The 27,280-nt window shown below is 43.3% G+C and overlaps 1 protein-coding gene and 1 non-coding gene across 5 annotated transcripts in view; both read left to right on the forward strand.

Annotated features, from left to right (window-relative positions):
• PCCA (propionyl-CoA carboxylase subunit alpha) overlaps positions 1-27,280 on the forward strand; it is a 365,469-nt gene that overhangs the window by 298,979 nt on the left and 39,210 nt on the right. For all 4 annotated transcript variants that reach the window (NM_001444590.1, XM_084981107.1, XM_084981108.1 and 1 more), the window contains 1 exon segment: positions 2,311-2,364. In NM_001444590.1, coding sequence (NP_001431519.1) covers positions 2,311-2,364 — 54 coding nt within the window.
• Positions 6,721-6,827, forward strand: LOC146398700 (U6 spliceosomal RNA). The gene has a single exon (XR_014820147.1). It is a non-coding gene; the product is annotated as a U6 spliceosomal RNA (small nuclear RNA).

The following is a 27,280-nucleotide window of genomic DNA, read 5'->3' on the forward strand; positions in this document are numbered from 1 at the left end:
CCAGAGCCACAGCAACTCGGGATCCGAGCCTCGTCTGTGACCTACATCACAGCCCACGGCAACGCCGGAGCCTTAACCCACTGAGCGAGGCCAGGGATCGAACCTTAAACCTCATGGTTCCTAGTCAGATTCATTAACCACTGAGCCACGATGGGTACTCCCAAGCTGCTTTTTATACTCCAGAGCCTGTCAAAAGATTAAAACCAGAAGTAGACCATAGTTCCAGCAGCGTTTTTCAAACCTCAATGCAAAAGCAAAGGAAATTTCCATATTTTAAAGCCTCTATAACCCTGTACAATCGAGGATCTTCCACTTAACCTTCAGTTGGAAGTGATTATACCACAGTATAATGTTAGGCGAAAGGCAAGTATCAAAAGAAGAACCTACCAAAACCTGGCTCTGTGAAGAAAAAAGTTGCCAACCCTTGGCTTAGACTAAGATGGTAGCAGTGGAGATGGCTTGACGTAAACTAATTTGGCACATGTTTTAGAGGGAAGGCAGAAAAGATTGGCAAATGGATTAGATACTGGATATGAAGGAAGTTAAAGCCGTAAAAGTGAGCAACTGAGTGAATGATGATAATATTTGCTGAGATGGGACTGCTGGAGGAGAAGCAGGTTTGTGGAAGCACATCAAGGATTATGTTTGGACTTGGGAGATTTAATATGCGCATTAGGTAGCCAGGTGTTGGTGTCCAGTTAAAAAATGACTACACGAGTCTTGAATTCAGATGACAAATGGGAGTTAAAAATATAAATTTTATAGCCGTATACATGTAGATTTTCTCTAAAAGCATGGATCTGCCACACATAAAAGATTGAAATTGGATCCTTATCTTACACCAGATACAGAAATTCGCTCAAACATATTAAAGAACTAAACATTACACCGAAAACTCCTGAAGAAAATGTAGGCAAAAAGCTTCATGACCTTTGGACTTGACAGTAATTTCTTGGATATAACACCAAAATCATAGGCAACAAAGGCAAACCTAGACAATTTGGGCTGTATCAAACTCAAAAACTTTTATGCATCAAAGGACATAATCAACAGAGTGAAAAAGTGTCCTGTTGAATGGGAGAAATACCTGCAACTCACATACCTGATAAAGGATTAATATCCAAAATACATAAAGATTAAATATATAACCTGATTAAAAAGTGGTCAGAGGCCTTGAATGGACAGTTCTCCAGTGACAATACGCAAATGAGCAACCAGCATATGAAAAGATGTTTGATATCAGTAATTGACAGAGATGTGCAAGTCAAAACCCACAATGAGATATCATCTCATACCCAGCAAAATGGCCACTATGAAAAAAAAAAAACAGAAAATAGCTAGTATTGGTGAGAATGTGGAGAAAACGCAACCATTGTGCACAATTAGTACAATTATAAAATGGTACAACTGCTATGGCAAATACTGTAGAGTTTCCTCAAAAATTTAAAAATAGTAGTGCCATATGACCCAGCAATCCCACTTCTAGATCTCCATGTCCAAAAGAGTTGAAAATAGACTCTCAAAGACGTTCACCCACCCATGTTCATTGAGCATTTTTCACAGTGTGCAAGCAACCAAAACATCCACTGATTGAGGAATAAACAACATGCGGTGTGTACATACAGGGAAATATTATTGTCTGAGAAAGGAAAGAAATCCTGTCACATGCCACAGCATGGATGAACCTTGAGGACATTACATTAGGTGAAATAAGCCCGCCCCCAAAAGTTGTACAAATACCATATGAATCCAGTTGTACGAGATATCTAAAATGCCTCTAAAGTAGAAACAGAAAGCAGAATGGCAGTTACTAGGGTGAGGTGGGGGAGGGGGCTTGTCATTTGATGGGTGTGGAGTGTCACATTTGCAAGATGAAGAAGTTCTGGAGATCTGTTAAACAACAGTGTCAACATACTTAATGCTGCAGAAATTTACACTTGAAAATGGTTTAAATGTTAACATTTATGTTGTTTTTAAACACAAGTTCCATCAGAGAAGAGCCAAACTGTAGGCGTCTACTTTCGCTGTCTGTGGACTTGGGTTGGACCTTTCTTGTTAGATGGACCCCATTACATTTCTTGTTACCTGGTCCTTTGTGACTGACTGCTGTGGTGACATGTAGCCGTACTTCATTAGTTTTTGTGGCCAAGTAGTATTCCATTCGATGACTATACCATGGTTTGTCTATCCATTTTATCATTTGATGGACAGTTGGGTTGTTTAGCTCTTAGGAATAACGTGGCTGTGAACATTCGCGTACATGTTTTTGTGTGGATGAGGATTCATTTTATGTTTCTTTTTTCCCCCCAGTGTCTTTCTCGAGATGCAGGTGGCAACATGAGCATTCAGTTTCTTGGTACAGTGGTAAGTGGGAAAGAATTATTATTTTGTATATTCTCTTAATTTACAGAGAGAAAAAGTGATCTGTTAGTTTTAGCCCATGTGTTTGAACTTGGCTTCATTGTGGGTTTGTTTGGCTATTAAGTGGGGTGTCTTCATGTAAGAAAGTGGGCTTTTTAACCACAATGGAATAATTTAGCGATTTCTTATTAGAAAATAGTTTCTAAAATTATTTGCAGTTTGTTGAATATTCTAAACACCTTTTTCTGCTGGAGACCTTCTCCCCATTTTTAATCAAAATAAGAATGTATTATATAAAAATGCTTTTGAAAACAGTGACCTTGATGTTTTGCTCTGGTTTTTTGTTTTGTTTTGTTTCTTTGCTCAGTTTCCCTTCCAGCTTGCTCTACTAGGTCCTTTTGAGTCCACACTTATAATGAAGCTGAATCATAATTTTGTATCTTGATTTTTTTTTAATTTGTTTATTTTTTTCTGCTGTACAGCATGGTTGATTTTTTTTTTCACTCAAGATCCTATCAGTCATTTTCCATATTGCTATTAAATATATATAAGCATTATTTAAGTGAAACTATATTGAACATTCTGGTGAGTAGATGTGGCATATTTTACTTATCTAGGAATCCCAGCCATTAGGTATTTAAGGTACCCTAATTTTTTGCCCATTACAAATGGTGTTCTAATGAACAGCTTCATGTGGTTTGCTTTTTTAATAGTTTGAATTATTTTCAAACACTTGTAAGATATTTTCAAAAGGGTCTGAGCTATGTTCCCTCCTAAATAGAGTCAAAACCATGTATAATTTAAGGCTTAATATGCATTGTTGCCAATTGTTTCATATATCTTTAGAATACCTTTCATTGTATATGAGAATAACACTTGGATTGCATTCTAACTAGTATTAATTATTCTCAAAATCATTCAGCTCTACCCAGTGAAATTTACCTTATAGCTATTATTTTTAAAGTTTATAAATATCACATAAGTAGTGTTCTTATAATTTTCAAAATAACTTGTAGAAAAAGGTACCTTATTATTTTAATTAGCATTTCTCTGTTTATTGCTGTTGTATTTGAATATTTCTCCATGTATTCGTTTGCTAGGTATCTTTTATAATCTATAAAATGTCTATTCGTGTCCTTTGGGTGCGTTGCTTAGGTGGTAACCTCACATTGGGTATTTGTTAGCTCTGTGAGTTGAGAATATCAGAGGAGAAGCCTGTGACTGAGATCAAAAAGTAAGTGATTTTGGAGTTCCAGTCATGGCGCAGTGGTTAACGAATCCAACTAGGAACCATGAGGTTGCGGGTTCGGTCCCTGCCCTTGCTCAGTGGTGAAGGATCCGGCGTTGCCGTGAGCTGTGGTGTAGGTTGCAGACGCGGCTGGGATCCCTCGTTGCTGTGCCTCTGGCGTAGGCCAGCGGCTGAAGCTCCTATTCAACCCCAAGCCTGGGAACCTCCATATGCCACGGGAGTGGCCCAAGAAATGGCAAAAAGACTAAAATAAAATAAAATAAAGTGTATTGCAAAAAAAAAAGTGATTTTGCAGCCATCGAGATAGGAAGGATGTTAATAATTACATGCATTTACTTAGTGCTTTATAGTATATATATGTAAAGTTTATGGATTAAAGTATATGTGTAGGTACCTGCTCAATGTGCTATAAATTTTTTGTTGCACCTGAGACTTGTGGTTATTTTTGTTTTTCTGATTAAGTATTAAATAAGTTTTATGCATTTATTTTCTAATTAAAAATTTTAAATATTATTTAAATGCATGTCATAAGAAACTGTTTTAGTCATAGTTCTCCAAAGAAACAGAACCATAGGGTGTATATGTGTGTGTATTATATTTTTGTATATACACAGAGAGAGATTGATTAATTGGTTGATTGGTTGATTGATTTTAAGCAATGGGTTCATGCTATTGTGGAGGCAAGTCCAAAACCTACAGAGTAGGCCTAGGGAAGAGTTGCAGTTCAAGTCCAAAGTGTGCTTGCAGGATTCCTTCTTGCTTGGGAGGTGCATCCTTTTTTTTTCTTCAACTGATTGAACACAGCCCACCCATATTGTACAGGGTAATCTGCTTCACTCAAAGTTTACTAATTGAAATGTTAATCTCATCTAAAAAATACCTTCATAAAAAGCTACCTTGAATTCTCTCTTATGTGAAGGTTTTTCTGTACGTCATGCTTATGCTAGAGAGGGCACTTATGCCACCTCTGCTACGTGGTCTCTCTTCTTGGATTCTAAGGTTGCATATATCTGGTTGCACCAGATTTCTTGGGGTGCATTTATTAAAAATTGAGTTCTTAATACCCAGAACCTGCAAAGATCCAAAAACATAAAGTTTCTCCTGCAGTACTTTTTATCTCAGAAAATGGCAACTTGGGAGTTCCCGTTGTGTGTGGCTTAGCAGGTTATGAACCCGACTAGTAGCCATGAGAATGTGGGTACCATCCCTGGCCTCGTTTGGTGGGTTAGGGACCCAGTATTGCCCTGAACTGTAGTGTAGTTTGCAGATGCAGCTCGGATCCAGCGTTGCTGTGGCTGTCGCGTAGGCTGGCAGCTGCAGCTAATTTGACCCCTAGCCTGAAAACTTCCATATGCTGTGGGTGTGCTGCAAAAATAGAAAAAGGAAAAAAGGAAAAGAAAAAAGAAAAGAGAAAGAAAATGGCAACTTGAGCTAAAACCTTGTCTTTTCCTTGATTTCTCTTTCTTGCACACCACCTACTGCCTGCATCCTGACCAGAGTCTTTGTCATCTCTTGTTCAAATTCTTAGAGCAGCCAGCCTTCCCCCCACCATCCCTGCTCCCTGCTGTATCATTAATAATATTGCAGTTAAAGTGATCCTTTTAAAACTCAGTTGGCCTTGTTGCTTTTCTTCAAATGTATCGGGCGCAAGCCCTGGAAAGCCCCTGCCTTTCCTCTGTCAGGCCCCCTGTCAAGGCCTCATCTAAACCTCCCAAAGGTGCCACTTCCAAATACCATCATAACTGGGGGTTGGGACGTCAGCATGTGAATTTTGGGGGAACACTACCTTTTAGTCCATAATAGACACTTAGTTGGTAAATTATACATCCCAGAACTTTTCCAGGATACCTGTGCCTGATTGCACTTTGTAAGTTGTCTGGGTTTTGCTTATTTATGTATGTCAGAGAGTATAAACTCACAAAGAAATGGAAGAGGTCCAATGTTTTACGTAACTCAAATTCCTTACTTTGAACTGTGTTTGACAATAAGGATGAGTATCTTGTTACTGCTTGAGGAATGCAGAGGTTACCATTTTATCATGGGTTTTATATTGCAAGTATTGTTTATATTTAGTTTTTAAAGTACTGTTATCTTTAAAAGGCCATAATATTAAGACAAAGGTATCGCACTAAGACTGACTTTTTTTCCTTGTGAAAACAATGCGTACACACTGCCTGAAAGAGAAAATGAGCTTAGAAATCCACTGAGCAGCCTCTTCATAGCTGTATTGTTGGCATTTGCCCAAGGACTCTTGAGGAACTATCAAATTATATGTCTTTGAAGCTTAGCCAGAGATCTTAATGAAACCAAATCATGCTGAAGTTCTTAAAGCTAATTTAAATCTCCAATTGTACATTTTAAATTAAGTTTTTATTGATAATAAATATACTTTATTTCTTATTAGCCTTGAAAGCTTGAGCGATAATATCAGTAGAATAAACATGTTTTATAAAGATTTACCATTAAGAATGGTATTAATATGACCCTTGATATGCTAGCACAATTAGATTTCAAAGTAAGCATTTACGAAGTAACAGCGATTAATGACAACCATCAAAAACAATTTTGAACTCCATCAGTTTAACTCAGGAGGGTAAACTTAATATGATAATTCATCTAGTTGAATTGTATCAGCCTAGCAGGAAAGTATGTAAATATGTGACCCTTACCTCGTTTCTAAATGGATGCTGTGCTGATAGATTTATCAGTTCCATTAAAGAACTTTGGGGAACTTTGGAATTTCAGCAATTGTTCCCTTGGAGGCTGAAAACCCAACCTGATCTCATACTGGGACCATTCTGGTCTGCATATTTCCACAATTTGCCTTTGCTACTAATATGACAGCAAGACACAAATAACTGTTTCTAATAATATCAGATGGAGTCGTGGAGGACAGCATTTTAATGTAGTAAAAGACCTCCCCGCGGGGTTGTTATTGCTACTATAGAACAGCAGCTACACAGTTGCAACTGGAGTCTCTTAATTGATTCGTTTAATTAGCAAGAGCTGAAGCTTAGGCTGTATCTTGTCAACTGATATCATAGGACCCCAAATCTGTATCCTTCATATCTGTGGATACAGAAACATCATCAAAAAGTTCTACTTTTTCTGTGCTCGCTTTCGCAGCACATATACTAAAATTGAAACAATACAGAGAAGATTAGCATGGCCCCTGCACAAGGATGACACACACATTCGTGAAGTGTTCCACATTTTTGTGTAGGTCGAAGACGTGGCTTGGATCCTGCATTGCTGTGGCTCTGGCGTAGGCCAGCAGCTGTAGCTCCGATTAGACCCCTAGCCTGGGAACCTCCATATGCCGCAGGTGCAGCCCTAAAAAGGAAAAGGACAAAAGACCAAAAAAAAAGTTCTACATTTTCTGAAAACTCACAGATACTGAATTTTATTAAACTCCCATTTGATTAAAATCCAAATAGTTGGCAAATGAAAAAGAACTAGGGTTGTTCTTGCTTTTCTTTACCAGTACTCTTTTGAGAAGTAAATTATGTCATACATTTTTGGTTATTATTGTCTTCTAAAAATAAACATCCAGAGAACTTCTTTGGTTTTCCATACCTTAGAAATCCCTCTGTTTATGTGTCTGACTCATCTCTAGTCTTTATTTGCCTTTTTCTTCCTTCTCTGTTCCATCTCTTTCTCTGTATCAGTGGGGTTTCAGGAGTGACACAATGGCTTGTTGGGATTTCTTGCACACTAGTTCCATGTCCCAGCCCCTGGGCAGCCACCCGAGGCTTTCCATGCGTGCTTAGCCCTTGGCAGGACAACTGACTGAGCTACCCAGGACTTGGCCCACTTTAACCCAAGTTGCACTGGTCCCAGTTTCCTCAGATGGGGAAAAGAGGGAGGACTGGAGAGTGTCTGGCATGGAACCCCAGAGCCACTTCCGCCCCAAACACGCAGGGCTCCACCCCCACGGTCAGGCTTTTCTTATTCCTTACTCTTTTCCTGTCCAGCCATAGAAAGCAGGTGACTACAGGCTAGACGCTATGGAAGGTTCATGAAGTCTCTCTGTTCTTTTGATAATTTTGTAATGCTAAGAAGTGTATCTGTGGCAGCCATCCTGCATTCATTTCCCCCAGTTTTCAAAATTTCAGCCAAAATGTGGGTAAAATAAGATTTTATGGAAAGGGCCCTAAATGCAGTCCTTTTTTTTTGGCCATGTCTTCTTTGTGTGGAAGTTCCCAAGCCAGGGATTTAACCCACGCCACAGCAGTGACAGCGCCCTCCCCTTACCCACTGGGCCACCAGGGACCTCCTAAATGCAATCTGAATCTTGAACGTGGTTTTTGCGGTTACGTGTTTTCTGTGTAGCAGTAGGACAAACTTAAGAATGAACTTTTAGACTCTAAGTTTACTTTCTAGTAAACTTAGAGTCTAAGTGTGAAATTGGCTTGCTGGATATAATTTGAAAGTGCAGTTGTTAATATCCCATTGTGTGAGGCATTTTGAAGAAAAATTTAAAAGAAGTCATGGACTGCTTGCTTTGCTACTTGCTAGGAGGTGTGCCTGATGAATGTGGCTTGGTCTCTGCCCTTAAGTGGCACAGGGGCTTCAGGAAGACACTGACCAACCAATCTCACGAGTGCACAGGAAGAGCCGAGATGGGTCATGCCAAGGCTGATGTGCTAGCAAAGAAAATTATAGACCTATTAGCCATATTGCTTCTTTTCTGATAAAAATCCTATTTATAAGTAGATAAAATATAGAATGCAGGGCATAGGTCTTTGATTAAGAAGCTACATTTCATTTCCCACTAGACATGTACATTCTTTAGTGGGCGTGCCTAATGCCTAGCAGCTATTGGGAGTGGTAGTAGTCAGGCATCTCGTATTGATTGGTTATTGTTGTGTGATGGACATTGAGTTCTGGTAATTCAAAGAAAAAGGACCTCTCTGCCGGAAGTAAGCGCACTGTCCACTAAGGATATAGAAATATTAGTGTGACAAGGGTGAAAATAGAGGTTTGTGGGCAGTAGAGGTTTTCTGGGGCTTGGGAAAAGGAAGTGGAGGAATTTGAAAAGCTCCCCTGTGAATATGTCCAGCTCATGCTTAGTCTTTTCGGATGGAGTTTGCAAGCAGGGAAAGGCATTTCAGATAGAGAGGAACAGCATCTGCACCAGCCCTGAGACAAGCATGTTCAGAAACTGTACTTTGTGATGATGATGGAGAAAGCAAAGGGAATAAATGAATAAAATAAATGAGGGTATAGAGTGACGGGTTGCCCAAGTGTTTAAAGAAAAGCAGGCCAGCTAGTGAGGGTGGCAGACAGGTGACAGTGTTGTGGTGGAAGGGACGATGGAGCGGCAGGAGCTGGGTGTTGTGGGACCGTGCTGAAGAGATTGGACTCCATTCTCTGGACGTTGAAGGGTTCGAAAGAAGAGCGTCTCAGTATCCCCTGAGGTGTGTTTTGTTTTGTTTTAATTTTACATTTAGTTTTAAAGACAGAGAGTGGGCAGAGGAAGAAGAGGTACATTGGAAAGCCTCCCCCTGAGGACCCAGAGTCTAGTTTTACGTCTCACGGAGAATTGGTGATGCTGGGCTTTCTAGATGTGATCAGCGATGCAGGGAACCATGGCGCCAAACGAGAGGAGGAGAAGTGCAGGAGAGGAAGGGTGGCAGAGGTGGGGCCTTGGGTTTCTGACCACCTGAAGTCTGAAATGCCAGGGGGACATCTCGGATGTAAAGGGTGAGCGTGTCATTGGTCTTTGTGGACATCAAGCAGTGAAGCCCTGTGGGAAATGAGATCACCTGCGGGGACAGTCAAGCGGGAGGGGACAGGCCAGGGTGGATACCTGGCAGATGCCCACATCCAAGAGGAAGGCTTCTAGCATCATCTTCTAGCCTGGTTCTTAATAGAACCATTTAAAAATGACATTATCTAGTGTCCAAATCATTTCTGTTGTATGTGGCTATTGGAAGCCAATTTAGTGCAACCTCAATCATGATTTCACAGTATCCTAGGGTGTCTCTAATTATTTCAAAGAATCTGAAAATCCTGCTGCCATCTGCCAAAGATCCTCAAAATTAATTTTAATGAATAACATGATGCCTTACTCGTGTGTCATGTCTTAGGGTTTTAGAATGCTTACTTGATTCCACTCAATTTCTGAGGTAGACAAGCCATGTAGCACCTTAGAGTTAGTTGTAAAAATCACACACACAACACTCTGAAATGTTTTCAGTTTAAAATATTTGCAATTACTCAGTCGTATATTCACAAGAAATTCTGTAACCTACCAGCAAGTTAGTGAATTTTGGGGAGTATACTAAGTCAGGCTTGATTTCTTGGATTTAAAAATCCCGTAGCTTCCACTTGCTAGCTTTGAGAACTTGAACAACTTACTTAAATTCTCTTGTCCTCAATTTTCTTTTTTTTCTTTTCTTTTCTTTTCTTTTTTTTTTTTTTTTTTTGTCTTTTTGTCTTTTTGTCTTTTCCAGGGCCGCACCCGCGGCATATGGAGATTCCCAGGCTAGGAGTCCAATTGGAGCTGTAGCCACGGCCTACGCCAGAGCCACAGCAACGCAGGATCCGAGCCTCGTCTGTGACCTACGCCACAGCCCACAGCAACACTAGATCCTTAACCCACTGAGCAAGGCCGGGGATGGAACCGCAACCTCCTGGTTACTAGTCGGATTCGTTAACCACTGAGCCACGACGGGAACTCCCTGGTCCTCAATTTTCTTAGCAGCAAAACATCTGCTTTTATGGAATTGGTAATGGTTGAGTAAGAAAATGTTGGTAAAATGCTTGAAAATAATGGGAACCTGGCATTGAGTAGCTCAACTATCCCAAATATTGAATACTATCTCCTTCTGCAGTCATTTTGCCTCACTTTTTTCCCTCCTTTTTCTTACTTTTCTTTGGGGACGTGCTGTCGTCTGAAATTGTAATCTCAACTGAGATCACACTTGGTAGGCAATCTACCGAAAAATTCAGGAGGAAAATATTGCTCTTTTATTTGGAAAGTCTAATTTTTGTTCATCCTGTGATTTGACTTCTTCAAGCAGTTAACATATTGTTTGTCATCAAACGCTAAATTAAAAGACGTATTTAAAGCTGACCGGTGGTAGCAAGACACTTAAAAACCTCTGCCTCCTTGAAGAGTAATGAAGTTCACCAATAACAACCTTGAGTGGGAAGTCTTTGGTGTCTTGGGTTTCAAAGGCCAAATACTTTTGATATAGGACCCGTTATGATGGTGCTTGTGGGATTCTGTGTACCAGCCTCACTTTGAAAGGTTATTATTTCGGTAAACCATTTAAGGCCACTGTGGTGTAGTACTCTGTATTGCTGATTTTTCATACGTAAAATTAATTGATTTTTTGTTTACCTTATGGTGAAAATGATGCAGAAATGGCAGCTCTTTCTCATGGAAGCCAAGTCAGACAGTGGTTCTTGAACTTGAGCATATGTAAGAATCACCTGGAAAGCTTTGCCAAAAATGCAAATCTCCAGATTGCAGTGAAGCTGAATCCCTAGATATGAGTTAAGTCCTGAGGATCTACATTTGTAGAAATCATTTTAAAAGAGCCCAAGATTAGTATTTGGAATATATTTTCACACTTAATGTAGAATTAGTATCTAGTATCTAGGAAACGGATACCAAAAATTACATTATATTACTGCTGTTATGAATCGAGCATAGGAACAATATTCTGGATATTTCTTGTTATAATAAGTGGATAGGACAAGCATCTGATAATTTGAACTAATTAACTGATTAATGTGTATGATCATAATACAGATATATTTTTTAAGCAAGGAGAGGCATGATGGGACCAAAAGTAAGATTAAGCCCATGGTATCATCAACTGTATCTTTTAATTTTACTTAGCAACTGCACAGTGCTAGATTGTCTGAATTATTTCAAGTCCTAGACCCACAAGGTAGTGGTAATTTTTATTTTTGGCCTAGATCAGGGTTTTTCAGCCTTGACAGTAATGACACTCTGAACTGGATAATTTTTGGTTATAGGAGACAGCTCTAGGGATTATGAGAGTTTGTAGCATCCCTGGTCTCTGCCCACTAGATGCCAGAACCCCTCCCCAGATATAACAACCAAAAGTGTCTGCAGACATTGCCAGATGGCCCTGGGGGTAGAGATGCAGCACCCCAGTTGAGAACCAGTGGCCTAGACTGTATGTAATATAGTTGGGATTTCAGAGTTTTCTTTCCCATTTCATTTATAATGTTCTAAAGCTGAGCTCTCTCTCTAGAACAAATGTGATATTTCTCAGTGGCCGAAAGCTTACAAGGTCTTACTTATATACCTCCTGACCTACTCAGATGCCTTATGCAAAGAAAATACCTAGCTACCCTCATGTTTGATTTGACTTAGGAACGTGATTAACTATTGGCCGTGGGGGTTACTTATTCTTAGTGTTCTCAGTGGGCTCCTATGTCAGTTCTGCCATGGATGGTCAGTTCTAGTTTGTGAAATTGCATTCCGTTCTTTTGGATCATTTTAACCACTGGCGTAGCCGGCACTGTTACCGCTTACGTGGGACTCTCGTATCCAGAGTCCTCAGCAAGAGTGTTTGCAGAAGTCACAGCTCTTCAGTGGCCTCCACTTTGACTTTTGTCCTGTCATCATCCTGGTGAGATGCATCAAGTGGAGTATGTCACACCTGTCCCCTCCCAGTGGCAGCTGTGAAGAAATATTGCTCTGCTCTTTTCCAACTAGCATTTAATTGCCTAGCTCTTTAGTATTTTGTGGCTCTTTCCCCCATGTGTGGGAAGCATGTGGCAGGCTGCCTGGCAAGGCTTGGGAGAGTCCAGTAGTATTAGGATCTCAAGTATGTACTCTGAGAGGTAGCTTTCCCAAGCCGGCATATGTTCTGTATGGTGTAAATTCTCAAGATTGTGGGGGACAGCTAAGGTAATTACTAAGGTATCAGTGTTAATCACCTAGGTAATTACCAAGTGTCAGGGGACACGAGAAACTGCCAAGTACCCTTGTTTGAAATGGAACCCCTGCCTTATTGAAGGGTAGGGAAATAATTAGTATGTGAGTTCTAACAGTCACCTTGGAGTTCAGCTATGTCCTAGAGCTCCACCCAACCCTTTCCTGTCACAGAGGAGGTGATGGCACTGCCGGAAACATACAGATGAGTGATTTGTCAGAATGGCTCGTATAGTTAGGGAATTAGGGCAGCCACAGAACACGTGCAAGGCCAGAGCTAATGACAAACCTCGGCCTCCTGACACAGGCACGGGTGCGGTTGGGCTTTGGGACCTCCTGTGACCCTCCGCCTTTCGGAATTATTCCCGACGACCTGGTGGAGGAGGCTGGGGGAGGGGGCTGACCCTCCTCTTCTGGGTTTGGACTTAGAGCCTAGAGTGCTGAAGGTCTGTGCCCTTTGGCTCCCCATGCGAGTTGCTTTCCTATTGGCTCTGGTGGGGGGTGGTGTGCTTTTTTTAGGAAAGGTTATGTTTCTCCAAGGAATTATTGTGGATATTAAAAATAGATTAACATTGCAGTTTGGTATCGAGCCTTTCCTCTCAGTCAGAACATAAGGAAACCTCAGCCCCCGGCGAAGGTGATGAGGGTGTGGAATATACGCTAGTGTGTTAGGAAAGACGCAGTGTCCCTGGGCCAGTATTTAACCTCTCTTTCTCCACCCTCCACTGTTCGATGGAGCCAAACTTTTGAGAACTTTTGGAAGATTTTAGGAATAACGCAGGCAGTTACTGAAACACAGGTGCCTGGCAATATTTGCAATCCTGCAAGTCTAAACCAGTGGTTTGCAGCCCAGGTGGTTGTGCTCTCTGGGGACCTTTGGCAGTGTCTGGGGACCTTTTGGTTGTTACAAGTGGTGGGCTGCTCCTGGAATCTGATGGGTAAATGTCTTCAAATTTATTGCAAGCATTGCCGACCAAAGAGGCTTCCGAACATCCTGTAATAAACAAGACCTCCCCCTGCAAAAGAATTGTCTGACCTAAATGTCACCGGTGCCAGAGTGTCCTTGTCCAGACAGTAAGTATGGAAGGGCACATAAACACCTGTGACCATCTCCCCACCCCTTCACAAAGCCCTAACCCTGTGCAGACTCACTCTTACCTGCCCCCTGGAGAAGCCGTCTGCAGCTCTTCTGCTCTAGGTCTAGATTATCTCATGCAGCCCTAATTCGTAAACAGACAAAACTACAGGCACCTTGATTGTCTTAGGGGCACCACTGGGCCCCATGTACACGTATGTCATGTGCGTTGGTTTACTGTCTGGTGCTAACATTGATGACTCTCTTTGTGAGCATCTGTGTCTTCACAGCATTTTGACCAGTATCAGTCCTACAAATGAAGTGTTTCTCTTAATCAGCGCCTGCAGTTATGAGCCAAAGGACTCTGACGTTGGTTTTTTAATATTCTTGATTATGTCTACATTTCCTTTTCTTTTTCTTCTTTTTGACTTTTCAGTGCTGCACCCACAGCATCTGGAGGTTCCCAGGCTACGGGTTGAATCGGAGCGGTAGCCCCTGGCCTGTGCCACAGCCACAGCCACGCAAGATCCCAACTACATCTGCAACCTACACCACAGCTCACGGCGATGCCGGATCCTTAAGCCACTGAGCAAGGCCAGGGATCGAACCTGCGTCCTCCTGGATGCTACTCAGATGCGTTTCCCCTGCGCCACAACGGGAACTCCTCTCCATTTGCTTTTAAAAAGAATGCTTTTCACAGTTCAAGTTTGCCCGTCGGTGGAGTAGAGTTTTCTTGCTGGACCATCTCTGTCACTGCCGCAGCTGTGTAGAGTGAAAGATCCATCAGATAGTGTTGTCTCCATTTATCAGTTGGTTGCAGGTAAACCTACATAAACACATGCGGTGTGCTCCACCCGGGCCTCAGCAGGTCTGAGCTTTCAACGAAGCCTGTTTCTTCCAAGAGGCAGCTCTTGTGGCTTGAAGCGGAGCTTGTGAGGAGGTGAGAGTGGTGCCCTGGCAGGAGCTTCATGGCCTCGCCCCTCAGTGACCACCCCACATGCCTGGCCGCCCTGGCCCTCAGTGCTCTTGCTTGTCTGGTCTTCACTCAGCGCGGGTTCTGCTGGGTACCTGCAGGATTTTTATTTATGGAGGGGACCTAGTGCCAACACAGAGAGGTTAATGCTGCTGAAAGGATCTGTTACTTCCACTTCCCAAGAGAAGGGCCTTCCCCACCCCATCTACCCTGTGCCACCCAGGGCCACTGGGGAAGCACCAGGTTTGGTAGGAGGCGAAATGGAGTGACGGGGAAGCACGGGCAGAGGCCTTTATCAGGGTTTCTGCCAAACAGGCAGAGCAGGGCTGGGTAAACAGTTTAGGATTGACTAGTCTGCACAATGTCGGTGGGGTTTGACTTAGGGGTAGTCTCTGGTTGTCTGGCACCTGGCCCTGGGATGGTTTGGGGCAGGAAGTTGGTGGCTTGGTGTACAAGTTAGATCACGGTGGTGGCTGCTTGCAGATGAGAGCGGGCTCCCGGGTTCTTAGGCGTGAGCTCGCCTGGGGTGGGAGGGGCACACTCACTCGGTCAAGGCCTCAGATATAAAATCATTGTAAGATACAGAGATAGAAACCCATGATTAACGCACAGAGAACCTGGAAACATTCAGGTCCAAGGAAACTAGTGTCCAGGGATGAAACTCGCGTAGACTGATGTCTAACCAGCACGTGTGTGTGTTAATTTGAGGTGAGGAAGATTTCTTCCAGTGACCAGGTCTTTAAATCTGCCCTCCAGAATGTTGACTGAGTGATGACACCAGAATAATTAAGAAACTAGTTAGGATGATTTTGGGACTAGTCTGGGTTACATGATAACGAGAGCGGAGGGGGGCCCCAGTGTACCTGCACTGAGCCAAAACCTGGCAGATCACGTCTCATCTTCCCCCGGCAGACCTCGCGGCCACCTGCTCGCCCTTTCCTTTCCTGGGCTCAGCGCTGCTGCCATCTTCCCGCCGAGAGGACTCGTGCGCACACGCAGGCTGCAGCTGCCCAGACTCTCATCACAGACCTGCACGATGTACGTGTGCGGTGCTGCCTCCCTCAGGCTGGCACGCAGACCGCTTGGGTTGACATTTGGAGGGTCCCCAAGCTCTTGGGTCGCGCGCTGTCATAGACGGTTCGCATCGCACTTCCGTGCGGAGTTTTACAAGCGCGCCTCTCAGAAGGTTCCTAAGAAGCGTCCATTGCTTAGGGGACACCCTCTGTGGTCCACAGACGGGAAAAAAGAAATGATGAAACGAGCCCTGAAAGATCTCCTTTCTAGCCCCAGTAATGCTTTAAACTGGCTGCGTGACCTTCCTGAACCTCAGTTTTCTTTGTTGTGACATGAAGGGTCGAGGTCGGTGACCTGCAAGGTCTTTCCGGGCACTGTCCTGCTCTGAGAATGATCGCATTGGTCACAACCTGCTGTTTGCTTCATAACAGTAGCAAAACGTCGCCCATGCAACTCATCATTGCCTATCTTTTGATTTTTAAAGAATCTCCTGGCGTCTCACGGGGCAGACATCGCTGGCTTATCACACAATGCTGTTGTGTCCTGTCACTTGTTTTCTGGGGACAGCACATTGTGTGGCTACAGGCTCAGGGCTCATCATCAAGATGATGTGTTCTGCTTACGGTGACTTTTTTTGTGGTTTCTGGGGAAAAAATGCAGATGCTTTTCAATTATTCTAAGGGAATTTTGATTAACCCCCTGGGTAGAGTTCTCTGTACCACCTGCCATGGAGAAGCGAGTTTTACTGAACAGAAAGTATAGAATTGAATTGCTCATATTTGTTTTCTTTCTGGTGGCTATAGTATTTCAAGCTAAAGCATTTTAATAAATATTTAATAAATATCTGTCTAAAATGGGTCAAAACCGTTAGAAACTGAACCCCTTGTGTTCTTCAATTTCAAATGCAAATAAGTTAATTTGACTTCCAAGTTAAAGACTCACACTTTTCTTTTATATATGTAAAAAGTAGTTTTTTGGGTTTTTTTTTACTGCAGTAGTCAATATCCCACTTACTACATAATTCTAAGTATTGGCCCTGAGAAGTAGTTTTTTTACACTTATTATAACATTGCTGTATTTGTAAATATGTTGCATGTTTACTATTTTTGTCTCTTGTGTGTTCATTTTTGCCTTTTGCCTCTGGCCAGAATACAGGTGCTTGATTTATAGAGAATTTGCAAATGGCTGCCTCTAAAACCTTTAAAAAATGTTTGCTGATATATTGTTCCCATTCCACAGGATTCACCCATTGTACCAAGAGTACAGTTCATTATTTTTCAGTCTTTTCACGGAGCTGTGCACCCATTGCCACAGTCAGTTTTAGAGCATTTTCATCACCCCCAAAAGGAGTCCCAAACCTGTCAGTCACTCCCCGTTTTCTTTCAGCCCTGCCAGCCCCTGGCAGCTCCTCGTCTACTCCCAGTCTCTGTCTATTTGCTATTCTGGGTGTTCCGTAGAAACAGGACCATGCAATATGTGGTTTTTGTGACTTTCTTTCACTTTATCATGTTCTCAAAAGTTTATCCATGGTGTAGCATGAGACTTCAATTTTTTTTTTTTTGGTTAAGTAGTATTCCATTTTCTGGACATACCACAGCTTCGGTCTGGACACTTGAGTTGTTTCAGTCTTTTAAGCAAAGTATAAATAATGCTGCTGTGAACCCTCCTTTATACATGTTTTTGTTCGGATGAACTTTTTCATTGTTCTGAAGTGTATACCTACAGGTGAGATTTCTGGGTCACCTGGCCATTCTGTGTTTGACTTTTGGAGGAACTTGTAGACTTTTCCAAAGCAGACTTTTCCACACCATTTTAGATTCCCCTCAGCAGTGTGTGAGTGATGCAGTTTCTCCACATCCATGCCAACGTGTGCTCCTGGCTTTTTGTGTTGTTACTGAGGTACAATTGACCCAACATTATATTAGTTTCCAATGTATGACATCAAGATTCAGTATTTCTATGTGTTGTTAAATGACCACCACAGTTAGTCTTGTTAACACCTAATGCCTTTTTGATGCTAGGAGTGAGGACAGGACTCATTTTAAAATATTTTCTCCAGAGGATTCTTCCTTTTCCCTAGAATGCATAATAGATGCAAAAGTAGCCGAAATCACGTTAGTTGTTTTCATTAAAACAAACTTAACCCTAACAAAACAACAAAGCACACACACTTTAATTCTTGTACATTTTCTGTTACATTGCTGTCTCTTCCTTTCTCAAATAAAAAAAAATTTTTTTTTTTTATGTTAAGCAAGCAGTTCCTTTTATTTCCCTAGGCTTTTTTTTTTTTTTTAATGATAGCACATACTGTGTAGGAAGGTCATTACATAAAGAGAGGAAAGAAGAATAATCAGCATCGAAGAGAAAGCTAATGCGGTTCCTATAATTTTTTAATAGGCATCTTGTAACATTTGAGATTTAAACCAACTAATAATATTTTTCGCACGTTCCTGGGCAGTCCCGTCTTGTTGCCTGTGAGCTGACGGTTTGCTTTGGTAACTCACATTGTGAAAATATTTGCCAAAGCTTCAAATACCAGTGCTGTGATTCTTTAGTCATTTAGGTATCAGTCCTGTTCTGTGGACCGACCGCCTACATGTGTTTGTCAGGGCTGTAATAGCTGACACTGTATTTAATTAGCACTAATATTGTGTAGAAGGAAAACCATATTAAGAATCTTTCCGAGTCACTAGTTCGAAATTAGCAGAAGCTCAGAGGGAAAAGTCCTTGTCTGCGTTGCGCTGTTGTTTTGCATAGCTGTGGAAATTTGTGACCCATTTACTCATTCATTCATTCATTCACTCAACAAGCATTTCTCAGGTGCATATTATATGCGAGTCTATGTTCTAGGTGCTGGGGAAATGGACTAATTTCCTAGGACAGAAATATGAATCACAAGTAAGTCCCCAGTGGCAACCAGCTGGTGTAAATACAGTGTAGTGAGTAAACGTTGCTGTGTCCACAGAGTCACCTTTCGTAGCTCCTCGTTGCAAAACTGGAAGATGCTAAGCTCAGTTCTCAGAACCCTGGTGGGGGCGGTAGTGGTGGCAGGAAGCTCGAATAAGGGGGGAGGAGGAAGCCTTTGGATTCTGACGTTTGTCACTTTATTCTCCTTTTTTAAAGTTACGAGCCACGGAGTTCCCTGGTGGCTCAGTGGGTTAAGGATCTGGCATTGTCACTGCTCTAGCCTTGGTTACTGCTGTGGTGTGGGTTTGATCCCTGGCCTGAGAACTTCCACATGCTGTGAGCATGGCCAGATAAACAAAGTTAATAGCCATGTTTTCATCTTGTGGTCTGAAATTTCTTTCCACAAATGACACAGTTCCTGACACAATGTAATCACTCAACAAATTTAACTAGTATTGTGGAACTATGGTTTATACCCAGGAATAAAGTTTTATTCACCTTTACGAGACATGATCCTGGGAACTTTCTGGTTGCCATAGCTGTTTCCTAAGGGCAACTTATTTAATTTAGATCCAGAGCCTGTAACTCACTCGGTGTGACTGGTTCTCTGTTTCTCCGTTCTAGAACATTTCTATATGACACAGTCTTTTCCCCCGAAATAGCTAGTGTGGGGATGCCTCAGCTAGGTTGTCAGCTGGGTAGAGCGGTGGGTGCCAGCGCCCTGCAGCGAGCTTGGTGGGGGCCAGCAGAGGGAGGGAAAGGAGCGGGGGACGGGGAGGGATGTGGAGTCCAGGGAGAATTCAGATTCTCATTGGGAACGACGCAAGCTTGGTTTTAGGCTGAAGAGAAGGAGCCAGGGGAGAGGAGAAGTTGATAAAGCAGGGTCCCAGTGAAAGGGAAGGCCAGGCCCAGGGTCCCTGTGGAATTCCTGCGCACAGGAAGAGCACAGCCTTTCTGGCTGGAGGGGCAGGGCTGAGGGTAGCTGTAGACCTGGGGAAATTTGCAGGGCGGCAGGCTGATTAGGAAACCCAGTGGGCTCTGTTTTCCTTTGTGAACGTGTTAATTCATTAACGTTAATGAATGAATAGTTATTCTATTGATATAACAAGCTTTTCTGCTGCAAAAGACCAGTGTGAGCACAAGTTATTTCACTTAACCCTAATTTAGAGTGAAGATTCGTACTATTTTTAAAACCATATGTACCATAGGTGCTATTTTATATTTATCTAATGTATCTAATAATGGAACCGGCCAAAAAGTGACTAAATTATCCAGATTTGACTTTGTGCTAACATCATACTTGGCTTACTCAATAGCCCTGAAGGTCAGCAAGAGATAAATTTGGCCCAGACTGGTCCTTTCCTGCATTCATCACTTAAAAAAAAAAAGAACAGTGAGAACAAGCCATCTTTTACTTTTATAATTTTTAATCCATCATTAAAAGTACAACTCGCTTTATGATCTAAAGAAGTACCATCTAAGTCTTTATATTAGGAACAAAAGTGAGCCTTTCAGAAAAAAAGGAGCAGAGCTTAATCTGCATTAGCCCTTTGATGTATTTCTAGATTTTAAAAAGCTTCCCGTCGTTCCCAGCCACACTGAGACAGACCTGTGAGTCACGTGTCCAGCGATGCCGCTGTCCTTTCTCTTCAGCACGTGCTGAGCTGGAAACAGTGCTCCCGAACGGCCAGGGCTGGGCCGTCACACCCGGGCTGCGTTAGCGCAGGTGTCGGCCTGATGGGCACTTCATGTCCCACTTCTTCAGGCAGAGACTCTTAAGTTAATGATTAGTTTGGAAAAATAAACGACATCGCCCTTGTGCTCTTCTTTTGAATATTTCTTTAAGACGCGCCTGGGATTGGTGTGTCTCGGGGGCTTTATTGAGAAGTGGAACAAGGCTGGCTGAGAAAGGCATAGGCATCTTTCGTCTTGAGACAGGAAATGCAGTAGATGAGTTTTGCTTTTAAATTAAAAAAAAATGAAATCCTGTTGTTTGGCATTCTTGCCATCTTTAGTCCTTCTGTGCCATCATGTCTTGTAACCTCGTTTTCTGGGCTTATCTAGCAACTTCTTGATGAGCACATCTTCTTCTGTTGTGACGGTGAGAAGGTGACAGGCTGGCGTGTTTTTAGTGCCCTTTCTATTGATGGACATTATTGCCGGAAGTGGTGCTTTGTGCCCGCCAGTGTCATAGATAGAAGAAAACAATCCTGGTTTCAGTTTCACAAATGAAAAAAGAAAACCTGAAAGGAAAAGGAAGCAATTCGTTAGCAGTGGGCCACTGTGCAGAGTAGGATAACCTGCCTTCAAAGGGTTTTGTCTTGAACCCTGGAATATGATGTTTAATAAATAGTTTACTTCAAAGGACTTCACTGCAAGAAAATAGGCAGCTTTCCTGCTATTCTTGTTTCTGGTTCAGTTTTACTATAAGTAGCTCACATCCGGTCCTCTGAGGTCTCAGGTGGTCATTTGTGTTTATGATCTGAACCCTGAAACGTAAGAACTGAAGCCCTATTTTAAGTCACTAGCAAATACGCAGTGGTCGGCAGGAACTGATCGAGGCTCTCCTGAAACCCTTGATGCTTTGACCCATCCCAAGGAAAGCACACGGACGCTATAAGCAGTAAGCACATGGTTGTGTCCGCCAAAAATAGAAAACTAAATTTACTAAGGAAGGGCTAGAAAAACTCATCAAAATGTACTTGAGGTTTTTGATGTATTGTGATCACTCCTGTGCTGCCATTCTAAACTTCTAACATGTGCAGGATCCTTGAGATAAAAGCCTGAGATTACAAAGATCACTGGAGATGTTTGACTTTTTCTTTTTCTTCCTGAAGATATATTTGGCATTAGGTTGAGAGCCCACTATTAATATCAGACTCTTCCTGATATTGCCAGACGACGAAAAGACAGATGGAACTCAGAAAACAACTATTGTTTTCTTTTTTCACTGTTAATTAATTTATTTATTTATGTATTTATTGGCCACACCCATGGCATATGGAAGTTCCCGGGCCAAAGCTGCAACCTATACCACAGCTACGACAACACTGGATCCTTTAACCCACTGCCCCAAGCTGGAGATCGAACCTGCTACTTCACAGCAACCTGAGCCACAGCGGTCAGATTCTTAACCTACTGCACCACAGCAGGAACTCCTTTTTCACTGTAAATTTTAACTCAGCGGTGTATCAGGTCTGGGTAGAGTCTGGCTGCATCCATTTCGAAGAGCCTCTGCCCACCCCCGCCCAGTGTTGCTGGTGACTGTCCAGCAAACCACTACTTCAAATTCTTGTTAGGTATGGTTTGGGCTTTTTAAGTTTTATTTTTTATTGCTTACTCTTGGACGGAGCGACAGGACGGAGGGTCGCCTGAGACACCATCAGGCTGGCTGGCTCGGCCTTCTGTTCTTCCTTCCCCTTGCTCTCTCTCAGTCAGTTCAGAGCAGAAGAGAGGGCATCGCTCTGAGATCTCACAGTCTACACAGAGGGGCTGGGGGGCGAGGGGGTGTGCAGAAGGGAGTGCCGCCCCGCCCATGGCACTCGCCATCGTGGAGAGGGTTTGTGGATGGGGCCCCTGATGCATTAGCCTCAGGGTTCTTTAGAGCCCTGGCTGGGAGAGCCATCTCTTCTCCCCCGTCCTTTTGTCCTTGGGTCTTGGCTCAGAACCAGTTCACTGTGGCAGCCCTGGTGGGGAGGTGCTGTGGGCGCTCTGTCAGTTTCTAGCTGTGGCTTCCGAGACCCACACTGAAGCTGAATGCAGGTAACTGTATTGTAACAACAGGCGCCTACAAACCTTCACGTCTTGAGTGGCAAGCGTCTCTAGAATTGAGGTGTTCCCCGGGTCAGTTCCTTCAGAGGATCAGTCCACACCCGTGTCCAGCATGAGCAACTAGTAATGCGAGTTTCTCCAAGAGAGTTGTACTCCTCTTCAATCTGGCAATTCCAGCTCTAGGAATGTATCTTAAGGAATTGTTTTAGTTACGTTCTCTCTTGCAGGAAATTAATTTCCTAAACTTATGACCAAGGTGTGTGTAGAGGCCTTTGGAAAGAGCCAGTCATCCAGGCCCTAGGGAATGAATGCATTAGCTCATGGTTTTCTGCATCCACGCTGGCTCGGACCATAATAATAACGCTGTAATCCTGATCGCCGACGTAAATTGAGCACACAATATATGTGAGGCGTTTCGGATTATCTTCTCATAATGTAAATACTGTTATCATTCACTTTTGAAACAAATGACTTGAGACATGCAGCTGTTAAGTAATCTTCCCAGGGCCCCTTAGCCAGTACCAGACGCGGGACTCAGCCTGAGGGCCGTCCGATGGCGAAGCTGGCATCCAGAAGCCCGTCTCCGTCAGCCCCTGGACCTTCTCACTCTGTGCGTCACCATTACCATGCCCTCCCGTGGTGGGTCTGCCTCCACCCACCCTCCCTCTGCTGGCCTCAGTTTCTGCCTTTTAACGCAGGTCTGCGTGGGCAGGTCCACTCCTGTCACAGGCTCATCCATCATCCTCTAAGTCACGCTCGCCCTGGAAACTGCCTCATTCCTGAGAGAGACCGACTGGCCCATCTCAGCTTGTCTTGTCTGGATGTCGGTGGGTCACTGGCTAATCCGAGGTTTGCTGCCCTCTAGTCCTGTCGGCCGGAACCAGGGAGAGGAGCTGGGGCCTATGTGATGCTGTGTACTGCCACCTGGGTGGCGCCGAGGGGAGGGTCCCCAGATTGAAGCCCACCGTGACCAGCTTTGGGATGACTTCCCAAAGCTGCATGTCTGTGATTTTCACATTAACAAAACCGTTAGAAACTACAAGACTGTCCATCAGCAGAGGTTTGATTCAAGAAATCCCATACGGTAGAATACGGATACACGGCCGTTAAAATTAGACTTGTTAACATGGAAAGACGCAATATAAACTATACCGTGACATGAAAAAATAAGGTTAAAATGGTATGTATGGGATGTTATTTTGCTTTAAAAACCCCAACTTGGAAGATTGAATCCAGGAACATTAAAAGTTGTTTAATTTGGGTAGAATCTGTCATGCTCTTCTGGTAAATTTTTTTTTAATAATGAGCATATATTACTTATATGTTCAGCATGTTTGAGAAACATAATGAAGGTACAGAAATTGTACTAATGAAAAGTAGCTGAGGGAGGAAATTCCCTGGTGGTCTAGTGATTAGGACTTGGCGCTTTCACCACTGCAGCCTGGGTTCAAGCCCTGGTCTAGGAACTGAGACCCCCCATCAAGCTGCTGCATGCCACCAGCAACCGCCCCCCCCCCCACACAAAAGTTGCTGAAATGAAAATCACTGACTTTTGAGGAAGAAAACAATGAAAACAAGACAAAGAGGCTACAAACTATAAAGAATTACATTTACCTATGCAGTAGAACAAATTAAAGGGGGCAGGGAGTTCCTCTGATGGCTCAGTGTTAATGAATCCAACTAGGAACCATGAGGTTGTGGGTTTGATCCCTGGCCTCACTCAGTGGGTTGAGGATCCGGTGTTGCCATGAGCTGTGGTATAGGTCGCTGACGCAGCTCAGATCCTGCATTGCAGTGGCTGTGGTGTAGGCCAATGGCTCCAGCTCCGATTAGACCCCTAGCCTGGGAACCTCCCTATGCTGCAAGCACGGCCCTAAAAAGACAAAAAAAAAAAAAAAAAAAAAAATTTAAGGGGGCATAAGTATGTGAACTTACATTATAAAAAAGCCGTGCTCTTACTAAAGATACAAAAGGAGAAAACCACACTCTTTAATGTGGTCATACTCCAGATTTCTGGTCTCTCCCCATGGATTTTTTTTTTACTGGGAATAATTGGAAGAAAACGTGAGGATTACTGGATGGAGTGTCACTAAGTTCATGACTTATCAATTCCTAATTTACATAGAATTTTAAGAATTTCAGTTAGCTGATCTGTGTTTTTTTTTTTTTTTTTTTTTTTGTCTTTTGTTGTTGTTGCTATTTCTTGGGCCGCTCCTGCAGCATATGGAGGTTCCCAGGCTAGGGGTTGAATCGGAGCTGTAGCCACCGGCCTACGCCAGAGCCACAGCAACGCGGGATCCGAGCCGCGTCTGCAACCTACACCACAGCTCCCGGCAACGCCAGATCGTTCACCCACTGAGCAAGGGCAGGGACCGAACCCGAAACCTCATGGTTCCTAGTCGGATTTGTTAACCACTGCACCACGACGGGAACTCCTGTGTGTGTTTTGTTTGGTTTTTTTGTTTGTGGGTTTGCCTTTTTTTTTTTTTTTTTGTGCCAATTCGGCATATGAAAGTTCCCAGGCTAGGGGTCACATTGGAGCTGCAGCTGCTGGCCCACAACACAGCCACAGCAACGCCAGATCTGAGCTGCGTCTATGACCTACACCACAGCTCACAGCAATACCACCGGATCCTTAACCCACTGAGCAGGCCAGGGATCGAAGCTTCACCCTCATGGATACTGGTCAGATTCATTTCTGCTGCGCCACGATGGGAACTCCACTAGTTGGATTCTCAACCCGCTGGGCCGCAGTGGGAACACAGTGGTCACATCTGTGTTTTCCTGGAACACAGATGTGACCGACCCCTTATGGACTGTCTGTGGCTGCATTCACACTGTGGCAGAGCTGAGTAGTCACGACAGACACAGTATGACATGCAAGGCCGAAATAGTTTCTATCTATCTGGCCCTTTATAGAAAAAGCGTGCTGCACGTGATTAGTTGTTTGTGCAAATTAATTTTACCCTCTCCTTGTTGTTCTGTGCGCTAATACATGCAGTTAAAAAGCTAATATGGTAGGTGTACGCGTGCATACACCTACATGTGTATGCTCTAAAATAATTGTAAAATGTTCTTTAAAACAACATCGTTAACCAGGAGTGGAGAGAAAGGCCAGCGAAACCGGATCATTTTATTTGGGGTGTCAAAAGCAAACTGCACCAGATAATCAGGAAGATGGTTTTGTTCAGGCAGTTGTGAGAGAGGTTGGTTATGGGTGAGGAGTCTCTCAGAGAGGAGGAAGGCTCGCGTTGCGTAGAGGCAGGGACGCCGGGACCATTGCGAGTCCCGTGGGATTCACAAGCAAGAGTGGACAGTGAGTCTCGCCTGACTCATCTGCGGAGAGTGGCTGTTTGCCTTTAGTCACGTACTAGATGCAAAAAAGTGGAGGATTCTGTAATTCTTTCTCTTTTCCAGGAACACAGAGCTCAGTGAAAATTCGGCATTGTCAATTGTCAACAAAATCAATAAATATTATTAAATGCCCACTTATACATAGTTCTGGCACGAAAAAGTGGTTGTTTTCTAAGTTTCTATCCGAGGCCACCTCTATCTCTTTCTGTATTTTATCTTCCATCGCTTCATATCATAGTACAGTTTATGATGTCATTGCATATTGAAATACAGTGATTATGAATTAGAGCAAATATATGCATCCCAAATTTTTTTTAGAAAGGAGAATGATATCTGTGGATTGGTCGCATGTCAGTTTGCCATTGATATATTTCTGTGCTATTACTCTCATTTTGTCCATCTGTAAAATCTCCATAATAAGAAGGATTGCCACAGGCCCAGTTTACTTTTTGAATCAATCAGAGGCAACTGCACAGACCCCACTCAAGACATTAAGGCAAAGGAAGACCCTCACCCCCTGAAGGGAGGTTAGTTCCTTTTCGAACACGTATAATTTGATAAGTCTGTTCGAATGGCTTAAATGATGAGTCATCATCCGATTACTATGAATGAGACACTCTTCTAAACACTTTAAATTTTTATTGAAGTACACTTTACAGACAGTAACATTTACCCTTGTAAATGACAAGGTAATGATTTTTAGTAAATTTACACAGTTGAGCAGCCCTCCCCACCGTCTAGTGTCAGAACTCTTCCATCGCCCCGGAGTTCCCTTCTGCCTGTTTGCAGCCAATCCCGGCTCCCACCGCCAGCCCCAGGCGACCACTGTAAACATTTTATATGCATTAGCTGCTCTGCTCCTCATAGCAGTCCTGTATCCTGTGGGATAGTTTGCTCTCATTATCTCAGTCCTCCTGGTGAAGAAAGTGAGACAGTGAGAGCTCAGGCTGCGAGGGGCAGCGCCCTCTGAGCCACTAAGAACCTGAGTTCACGCTAGGTCACCCGAAGGGCTCATTAGACCAGGACAGCCACACACCCCCTCCCAGAATTCCTGGCCCCTGGGAGTTCCCTTGTGGCGCAGTGGGTTAAGTATCTGGCATTGTCCCTGTAGTAGTCTGGGTCAGCGCTGTGGCACGGGTTCACTCTCTGGCCCAGGAACTTCCACATGCCGCAGTATGGCAAAAAGAAAGAAAAGAAAGGAAGGAAGGACGGAAGAAAGAAAATTCCTGATTCCTTAAGTCTAGGGTGAGGCCCCAAATCTGCACTTCTAACACATGCTCGCTGGTGCTGCTAGTCAGGCAACCACCTGTCTGTACGACCCCAAATAGTGTGAGGAGCAGTCACTCTGGTAATGGGTCTGTTCGGTATGCTTGGCCCAGACTCCCAAGTATTTTGGACAAGCAGATGGTGCTGATTCTAGGGGCAAGAAATGCATGTTAAGAGACAAAATTATAAACACAAGCCCTGAATACGTCTGAAAAGTGACGTTTTCCATCGCCTTGGAAGGGCATCAGGGCTTCCTTTGTGTGCTGTGCACCTTACCTGTCGAGCGTTTTGTAACTTTTAATTCAAAAGTGAGTTAACATCACATGACTCTGCTCATTCCATTTCTGCCTTTTAAAAAGCAGGCAGCTATTCACCACAGCAAGAGGT

Source organism: Sus scrofa, chromosome 11 (genome assembly GCF_054392235.1).
Source record: "Sus scrofa isolate SSC_HxYL_T2T_F1_AM1 chromosome 11, Sscrofa_HxYL_maternal_Yorkshire_Landrace_v2.0, whole genome shotgun sequence".
NCBI lineage: Eukaryota > Metazoa > Chordata > Mammalia > Artiodactyla > Suidae > Sus > Sus scrofa.